This window comes from Glossina fuscipes, unplaced genomic scaffold, assembly GCF_014805625.2.
Source record: "Glossina fuscipes isolate IAEA_lab_2018 unplaced genomic scaffold, Yale_Gfus_2 0, whole genome shotgun sequence".
Taxonomy (NCBI): Eukaryota; Metazoa; Arthropoda; class Insecta; order Diptera; family Glossinidae; genus Glossina; species Glossina fuscipes.
In genome coordinates, this window is record NW_023998414.1 from 35,629,390 (window position 1) to 35,639,879 (window position 10,490).

Sequence of the window (10,490 nt, forward strand, 5' to 3'; positions counted from 1 at the left end):
TATGTGTAGGAAATTTTGATAAAATTAATATAATATGTTCAAAGCAAAAAAAGCAAAACAAAGGCAATAGCTTGTAATGTCTGTCGTAAGGGAAAGATATGACGAATTGTTGTTGTTGATATAACAAATAAATAAAATGAATAAAATATTAAGACACCATTCCGTGTTTTATTGTGCAAGTTTCATAACAAATCTATCGATGATAGTATGTATGGGTTAAACAATGTTGATATTATTTCAATTAAAAAAAGCAGAATTTTAAATTGATTATTTATTAAAAAAATAATGCAAGTATCAATTGAATGGCAAGCGATGCTCAGCAATTAATAAATAACTCAGTTTATAAACAATTTACAGACAATGCGTATTGAGTTTGTTATATTAGACTTACATATACAAACATGTATATATACATTTGTATGTGTATACACTTACAACGAAATAACTCAAAAAAGTTCCTCTTTCACATGTTCGTTTACGTTCTTCTGGGGAAGAAATGAATATAAACTAATGCGCGCATACCGATGATTGAACATATTTCAGGCGAACACTTTCATGCAGAGGGCTCAGTTGAATTTTAAAATTGCAACGAATCAGCTCGGGACGAAAAATCGGGGGAAAAAAGAAAAATTGAATAAAATTGGAAAAAGGATGAAAATTTTTGCAAAAAACCCAATAAAATTTTATAAAAAAATCATTCGTTTTTAATGAAAAATATTAATTTACATAATAAAATCCTTGTGCAATCAAAAACATATATATGAATATATATATATCGGAGAGATAAAAAAAAGAAATAAAACAAATAAATTTTCTTCAATAATTTTAATCAAAAAAAAAAAAAAAAAATTAGAAGAAATTCTTCTTTTCCCTAAAGATACGAAAGAGATATTTATATAATTTTCTGAGAGGAAAAATTTTTAAATATAAGAATAAAAAAGAACACAAAATAAAAAAAAAGACAAGAAGAACTTTTCATTTGCAATATGGAGCAAAGTTTCCTGGAGGCTTTTAAAAACAATAGAAAATACCTAAGAGATTGAATTTTGCACGGAAAGCACGTTCGCTTATATGCACATAATTATTAAATACTAAAAGAAAATCATAATAGGAAAAAATCAATACAATTTTTTTTTTTTTTTCATCAAGTTCGCTGTGTGAGATTATACTTAAAAGCAAAAAAAAAAAAAATAGAAAAGCAAAAAGAAAAGAAAAAACACTTTCTCTGATTCGTATGGTAAGGTGTTGTGCGAGTATTTGTTTTTTTTTTTTTAATACAAATACAAATGAATGGAGCATTTTCTCTTTGTCCTTCTCTCTTTTGAGTGTATTCGTACACCTACGTAACCAACAAATACACTCTCTCGCTCTCTCGCTCTCTCGCTCACGCTCACTCTCTCTGTATCTCTCTGTCACTCTGCCTCTGTGCCTCTGCTTTTCCGGGCATTACACAAAACGTAAGGAATAGAACAAAAAAAAAAAAAAACAAAGAAAAAAAAAATTTATTTGCTCTTGATTTAAAATTCATTCTCAGCATTGTGCTCCGGGCAGAGAATTATCGTTGGCGTGTGTTTGTGATATTTTCGGTTTTATATTTACACATTGAGAAATATCGGTACGATTTATACTTGAAAGCATAAACAATTCGTTCTCTCTTTGAAAAACTCATTAACTGATTTAAGGAAAGGAAAAAAAAGCGTTAATCGCTAACAAAGAATTTCTTTTTAGTAGCGAGAGGTATATATATAAACAGTTTATTAAAATTCACCGTTTCCTGGGACAAATATTTTCGGCGAAATAATTTGCAAAATTTGTAATCCGTCCATGCCATGCGCGATAAAATTTCTCAACTCTTTTGCTTGCAAAAAAACGCATGCAAGAATAATTCAACAGATTGTCGAGGTGTGTGCCTTTGATTTTGCGAAAACGAATTAACAAAATAAAATAATAAATAAATAGATGAATTAATAAATAAATAAATAAATAAATAAATAAAAAGTTTATGCTTAAAATTTACAAGTGGTTGAAAATTATTAATAAATATTTTCCTTTTTTCATTTTTTTGTTTTTTATTTTCTCTTTCTCTCTTTTTGCTCTCTCGCTCTCTCTCTCTCTTCTTCTCTTTATCTTTATATTATATGAAAAAATAAACTTTAATGCAAAAACAATTTCGTTCGTTATTGTTTAATGAAATGTTTATAATGCATTTGCATGTTATTTGCATTCGCAAAATGATTTAATTGGAAACGTTAAACATATTTAGGACAAAATGTGTCAAGCAAAGTCACGAGTAATGGGTCAGCGTGTGCCAACGGTTCCTTTGGAGCAGAAGGGCCCGAAACGACAGAGACCGACTCATCAGGGACCGGGGGGGTGCGGAAGTCGTTGGAGAGGAATGGCTCAGCGACGAACGACGCTATTCACCTCCAGAGACGGGTGGGACTCTTCAGTGGGGTGGCTTTAATTGTCGGAACAATGATAGGTAAGTACATAATTCTTTATTACATTATTATTATTATTATTATTATTATTACTATTACATATACAGTTATAATCACATATGAGCTGACTATATTGAAAAGGATTTAAATTCATTTTCATGTAAGCAAATCTATTAAACTAATACGATAGGTTAAGTTTACCCGCGCAATAGTCTTTCACATCAATCAAACTACTCGATCATTTGAAAGACTAAATAGTTGTGAAAAAAGCAGACAAATGATTGAATCAATTTGAAAAAAAAAAAAACCCAAGCCTAAATTTCTTGAAGTGACTTTGACGTTGACCGCACCCTCGCTCGACGCTCGAATCAAAACATTTCGAAAGAGCAATTTCAAGATAGATAAGAGACGCGCAATATGCTTAATTCTGATCCTTAGAAAGCACAAGCGCAAGCATGTAAAGAAGAAAAGGCCCGCGAATAAATAGAACGGATCAAGTCTAGCCTGGAAGGGTTGAATAATAATTTAATAGGCGTAAATCTTCACTGCAATCCTCAAGAGTAGCCGAGTAGATAAGACTCACAAGCATCAAATCAATGTTCGCGGGTTTAAATCTCAATACGGTAGAGTTTACCTTGGCCGTAGCTATAATGAGTGGCATAATACTTACTGATGGGGGAACACAATCACCAGACTGCGCTCATCACCTCCCTATCTCTTTCACTTTCTTCTTCACCTTCTACCGACCAGTACCAATCAGCTCCACGAACCATAGACATGCTCTGAGTGACTGAAAAAAAAGATGAACCAAATTTTATAATTCGATATCAACAACGATCGACATAAATTAATATTTCTAAGAAAATTCTCAGCATTGACATGCCCTTGATCCATGGTGGTGGTGCCAAAAAGAGTAGTGCATCCTATTCGTCTTGCACTTTTTGCAGTTATTTCAAAACTCTTCTAATCGCAATCTGATGTAAAACCATTTCTATTAATATATAGGGCGAAAGTGATCTTTTCTCATATCATCTCTGGCGCTGCCTCTTGAAAACCTATTAAAAGAATTTTCACATCATATTAAAGTAAACAAAAAAAAGAAAAAAAAATTTTTTCCAAATATGATTCTGATCGCTCACTCTAAGAAACTTCAGTGCGTCGAAGATTTCAACTTAATAACAAGATATTAGCAATTGCGTAATGATATTATTACTGCGACACCTGCATTACAAAATTTCATTGAAAATATTATTTATTAGCATAATGATAAACGAAAAAAATTACAAAAATTCATATGATACTTGCACTCAATGCCAGAAACTAAGGGGAAAAATGGAGAAAAAATTTTATTCTACGAAAGAATATAATCCATATGGAAAAGTAAATTTTTGTATACAAACATACAAACATACAAAATACATATATGGCGTTTAGCCGCAAATATGTGTTTGTCTTATATATAGCGAACAGACGTTCGTACAGCTCGTTTCTAAACGTAATTATGAATCAATTAAGTGAATAAGTAAATATAAAAAAAAAGAAAAACAAAAAAACACATAGAAAAAACGAACATTTAATAAGAACAAGAAGAGACAAACATTATACAATGCATCTATGGCGTTTGTAGAGTTGACCGTTCTTCTCTTTCCCATTGACTTGTTGCAAGGATTGATAACGACATTACCTTATTGAAAAATTGCCGTAAAGCAATGCTAACTTTGTCTACGATTTCATTCGATTTTATTTATTTCGTTTTCTCTATTTCTATATCTTACACTACTTGTGGTACAAAGTATATTAACTTAATGCGGTCTTATGTAATACGCAGAAGGATTTAAGATAGATCCACCTTTTATATTATAACTATCGGTTCAGGATTCTATATCTGAATTAATGCAGGCCTGTCTGTCCGTCTGTCCGCCTGATATCTGTCCACGTAAGTTTGTGTTCAAGCCATCGGTTGCAAATTTTTGAGATATCTTAATGAAATTTGGTAACGTATTCTGATCCAAAGACGAAAACTATCGAAAATGGTTCGGATTGGTCCACTCAGACGATCCCTCTCCCTATAACGCCCGACTCTGAAAAGTCATTATATGGAAAATGCTGCAACTTTCAAAATTTGTCGGCAAAAGTGTCGGCTAAGTGACCAATATATCGGCATTCGAGATTTGTATGAGAACTTTGGAGCGACTGGGGCAATTTCTGAACTACCTCTCGTATAATGAAACGGAACTGAAGTTCATAGGACAAAAAGGTATAATTTTCAATGCTTCATGATGAAAATTATATCATAACAGTAATTTAATATGGACAATCTCGGCCTATAATTTGGATCCTGCCTTACCGTTGGAATTTTCACGAAAATGAATCCTTTGTAGAATAGAAAAGTCGAAATTTTAATATGTGGTGATCGAAATTGGCCCATAATAGTAATACAAGTAGTAAAAAAATTAACCCTACAAAATTTGAATCATCTCGGCCTATCTTTAGGTCCTGCCTTATGTAGGGATTGAAATTGTACTATATTAGGTTGCGTTTTGGGCCCGCTTACCCAGAAGACTTACGCACTTCATATATCGAAACGAGAGATAATTTTTGTGTTGTATAATAAAAATAAGAATTGCGTTAGAGAATGTGGTATAGGTTATTTAAAGATCGGCCTTGCCCACCTATTTGTTCTTAACAGTTTTTTTCTTGTTTTCTTTTAACTAATACGTTTAACGTTATCGTTAGTTATTTGCTCTCTTATTGTTAAACAAGCATACGTCTATAGGATCCATTTTAAACGTTAAGGTGTGTATTTTTTACACCTTACATACGGAAGGACAATGGATAATAAATTTCCCTTCCTCCTTGATGGATATAAAAATATATGAAAGCTGAAATGTCAGATTTCTTCCTCGTTCGTTTCACGGCGGCCTTTAATGCAACTTTCTTAGTATAAAAAATTGTAGTTTTTCCAAAATACAATAACAACTATTTGGATCATAATAAGTAAGTTGATGTGAAGTTTTGTTATAGGCAAAAATAGCTATTCCCTGACAGAAATTCGCACCTTCTAGGCGGTACACAAACGTTATGAGTAAGCTTATATACTTGCCTCTATCATATGCAAGGCGATTTTTATTAAAGCAATGCTTTTATTATTTCGAAATTTAAATGAAAAGCAATAAAAACCAAAATAATGCACATCAAAGACAAAAAAAAAAAAAAAAAAAAAACAAATCTAAAGTAGAAGCACACGTGTGTATATGCATGCATATATATATATATATACATATATTTATATATATATATATATACATTTATATAGATATATAATAAATACATATACATACATACTAAAAATATATATATGTATATATATATGGTGTGTGTGTGTGTGTATTGCATATATATTATATATATTGTTTATGTTAATTAGCTAAAGCAAAAAAGAGAAAAGTAAAAACAAAATACTTTTGATTAAATGCGATAATTGAACAATTGCTTTTCATGTGTATGTAGTTCTCTGGCCTCGTTAAATACATCTTATATAAACTTTAAAAAAAAAAAACAAACGAGATAAAAATATGGAAAATTGCAAAGCCTTTAAAACCGTCTATCATATACGAACAATATCTACGTAATTTTGTCATTTGTATACGAATATCATACGTGTGCATATTCTACCTATCTGTCTGCGAGAGCAATGGAAGAGTTCATTTACCATTAATTCGGTGATGGAGTCGCCGGCATTCATAAAACCTAAGTGATATGAAATGTAAATATATATGTTAAAAAAATATATATATTTATATTTTAAATAATAAATAGACTCTTTTTGTTACCTACTTACTATTTTAGATCACATCTTTCGAATTGCAAAATATTTTTTTAAATATGGGCGTGTTAAAAGTACTCTTATTCAATCAATGACTATAAATAAGTATGTAAAGTTTCTGTCACGTGAGAGCGCATTTCTTATAACAGACGGAGGGACAGACGAATGAAACGACAGGACTACATCGAATGAGAGCATTAAACTGAGTAAAAGAAATACAAAATTGCAAAATGAAAGGAATAAAATTCTGTTTTATGGATGATTATGACGACATGATATCGGTGTCTTTGCATTCAATTTGACAATCTGTATACATATATGCGCATACATGTATACATATATATATAGATATATACATAGATATCGATAAATAGATATATATATCTATCTATATATATACATATCACATTACAAGGTTAGAATATGGCTTGATAGTTCTGTCTCCTCTGAAGCAATTCCTCTTCTTCGCATTACGTTGTCTTGTATGAGATCCAAATGTAAGGCTAAATTCAAAAGAGAACAGACTTGCGAACTTTAGTGAAAAGGAGATCGATGCTGAAAGTATTATTCCCCTTTCCGTACTAAACGAAGTTAATTTCGATATTCCGGCAATGGCTTTATATGAATTGTGAGCTCCCTTTCGCCTTTTGCGAATCATATGTAAGAACTTTAACTAATTGTAATATAAATTCTTTTTCACAGATAACGATGAAATCGCTAGAAGAAAGTTTCTTAGGAACTAAACCGAGAGAATACATAATAGAATAGTAATAGTTTCTCCTTACGTAACTTTGGAAGATTTGTGCTTTTACAACCACGACAGTTAATCGATTGTAAACTTGGTTTAGATATATTTCAATTTAATTACCAGTGAATGGTGCTACGATAACTCTGTGTTTCCTTTTTTTTTTCCTTTTAGCATTTGAAGCATTTGAAAAAGTTTAACAAAAGAAATTGAAGATATATACTTTCTTCCGTAGCAATAGAATTCGAAGGTTATCCAAAATTTTCAAAGGGCACGCCTACGACCCCTCCCAAAACTATGAACACTTTCACTTTCCACGTTTGTCGCCCGTCACTCATATAGTACAGCACATACACCATATAAGTTTGCACTTTTCTTCTGAAAACACAAAAAAATCAGTCCGAGCCCATCCAATATTGTAGAGGATTGAAATTTAGTTCTTCCCCTTTTTGTATCTTACACTACATGTGGTACAGCGTCCCATTATGTTAGTGCGGACGTATGTAACACGCAGAAAAGCTTTTTGCCCTTTGCATCCACCTTTGATGGAATGGATCGAGTCAAAATCATAAGCCTATCTGTCCGTCTGATGTCTGCCCATATATTATTTGTTCAAGCTGCAGATCGCAAATTTGTAAGAAGTTTTGAAAAATTGAAAAATTTTCAAAATTTCTCGGCAAAAGTGTCTAAGTAGTAGGATTTCGGCATACAAAATTGATGTGAAAACTTTGAAGCGGCTGGGGCAATTTTTTGAACCCGCTCTCATACAACAGTTCCTAGGGAAATGGAAGCTTTGTAACGATAGTGAATTTGGGTCTATTTTTTCCAGACTCCAACATATTTAGGCGCTGTCACGAAACCCAAACTCTTATAGGGAGAGAAGGCCTAACCTTCCAATATGTGGGCTTTCATGAAAATTGTGGTTTTACGTGAGAATAACGTGTACTTTTTAGGCGAAATGGTGTAAGGTATAAAATAGTCGACGTTGCCCGGTTACAATTTTTTTACTTGTTTCGATATAATCGCTATGAAAATGGAAAAGAATCGGTCACGACCGATTATAATTTCTTGACTTGTTGAATCACTTATTGATTTAAAATTCTTTAAGTAATTTTCTAATCTTGTGGCATATCGTTCCGAAATTTACATTGACAGCATTTAACTCATTATTGATTGCAAATTCAAATTTACGGCATCGCACTGTACATCTGTAATGTTTTCATCAATTTTCTACATCCTGTGCAGATTAGGTGTAAGAAAGAGTTTAACTTGTCTTTTTTCACGAACGTCTTCTAAATGACAATGACAGAGTTGACTGCAGGTAATACAATAAGAAGTTTACACATTTTTTAATTAGTTTCGGTTACAAAATATGATTAAATAAATTCTTGCAAAAATTTTACTTTTAATCGAAACCTTTTTTCCGGTAGAAAATATGATTTTTCTAGTATTGAGTTTATTGATTTTTCGAAAATTATTAACGACAACATCTAGAGAAGAAGAATGTTACCAGTCATACTCATTAAACTGATCGTAGGACGACTGGCTATTGATTATTCATTCAATATATACGATTTGTACTGTAACGGTGCAAAACCAAAAGCAGCCCTTGAAAGTTGGCTATACCTAAAAATCCCATAACAGTCGTCCTGCATTTGTATAATATCCTGCGATCTTTGTTCAGTGATTGTATTACATTCTAAAGAAGTTGTCGCTATATGAGACAAACGTAAAGTTTTCATTCAATTTTATATCGAGATAAGCTAAACCATTCACTACTGTTACTTCTCGTCATCTTCTAGTTTCAGGGTAATTAAAAAATTTCGCTTTTACGTTGATCTCGTCGCTAAGATGGAGAATGCTTATAAAGTTGATGATTGCTTTTGACGCAATCACAAATTTATAAAAACATATACATATCTATTTATATGCTTTCAATTAAAAAAAAAAAAAGAAGCCCTACATTTGTTTATGTAACGACTTTTCAAAATAAGACCTTACATGTGATCCGATCCGAACCATTTCACAGTAGAGTTCGTCCTTGAGCCAAAAGACGTCAGAGTAGCAAATTTCATCAAAATGTAGCAAAAATATTGTCCTGTATGTATGGTTGAATACAAATAAACAAGACAGTCGGACAGACTTAGAATTGGGGTTAGAATCATTTTTCAAAAACGCTCGTTCTCTGCATGTGTGGCAGATATCCGTATAATCTTAATATATATGTACTTGTAACGCGTGTGGGATGTAGGGTATTAAAAAAAGCAAAAACAATAAATGTCATAATAATATCGCAAACTTAACAAACCAAAGCATGGGTGTCTGTCTTCGACCGAATCAGTTAAACATTTATTTATATTTACATTTCTTTCTTAACATGGTTTTCCTTTCTTTCTTTTTTTATTTTTTTTATTTTTTTTATTTTTTTAGTTTCTTTTTTTTATTTTTGTTTTTGTTCTCTAAGATTACATATAATTTAAAAATAAAGGTTTATAATTTGAATTTGTCGCCATGACAGAAATAATTATCCTATGCATTAAATTAATTAGAAATGCTGACATTTTCTATTTTGCGGTTTTTCTTTTAATTAACATTTTAATTTTTTTTTTTTATTTTTATAAGTATAAAAAGAACGTTTCACATATATATTATGACGTTTTCCTTTCTTATTTGATATTAGATAAGAAAATGAAAAAAGTTTATAATATATGTAAGCTTTTCATATGCTTTCCGTTCTAGAAAACTCCAATCAATTTCCATTATAATCTTTCACGTTTTCTTAAATAAATACTATGGAATAATTTTTGGAACGATTATCGAACTTAACGTAACGGTTCCATAAGAAAAAGAAGAACAATTCGCGATTAATTTAAATGATCAGGAGAGCGTGTTTTTTTCTTCCTTTTCGTTAAGGTAGAGAAAAATTGGCCACCGATAACTTTCGTTTGTCTTCTACACAACACTGTTAGCGAGGCAGACATGGTAAGATTGGTCGTCCCGTAAGACAAAAAATGTGGAAATAGTTTTTTGTAACTGTGTTAAAATTTTATAGTTTCGATCACGATCAGTTCCGGAAAACAGTCTTAAAAAAACCTAACCTAGTCTCGACATAGCAAATGCGAGAATTCCGACTAAAGAAGTCATGTCAAAATCTCCAAGACGATGTCTGCGCTAGCATATGGCGAAGAATGACGAACCGCCCGGACAAAAACGTGAAGAATTGATGCTTTCAGTCGAGGGAGCGACAAAAAAACACAACCTGTCTTCAGATATAATTCGGTGAAGGCTTGACTTACTACGATATTATTTCTCCGCCATAAATTACGATTGCTTGCGTTAATCCGGTTATTTTCTTATCGTGTATTGCTGCTCCTAACTTTTCATCATCATCATTTTCTTTGTCTTAATTGTGTCCCCCGGGCGCAACAGCAAACTTTTCTTGGGAAAATACAAGACAGTTACAAAAAATCGAGCGTAA

At 31.8% G+C, this 10,490-nt stretch overlaps 1 protein-coding gene across 4 annotated transcripts in view; it reads left to right on the forward strand.

The window, feature by feature from the left end:
* The first annotated feature begins 913 nt into the window (after window positions 1-913).
* LOC119643783 (b(0,+)-type amino acid transporter 1) overlaps window positions 914-10,490 on the forward strand; it is a 19,788-nt gene continuing 10,211 nt past the window's right edge. For 2 of the 4 annotated variants that reach the window (XM_038043356.1, XM_038043498.1), the window contains exons 1-2: window positions 1,830-1,902; window positions 2,264-2,482. In XM_038043356.1, coding sequence (XP_037899284.1) covers window positions 1,830-1,902; window positions 2,264-2,482 — 292 coding nt within the window. Of the gene's footprint in view, window positions 1,903-2,263; window positions 2,483-10,490 lie in introns of all 4 variants that reach the window. The other 2 variants (XM_038043290.1, XM_038043427.1) reach the window with 2 other exon arrangements.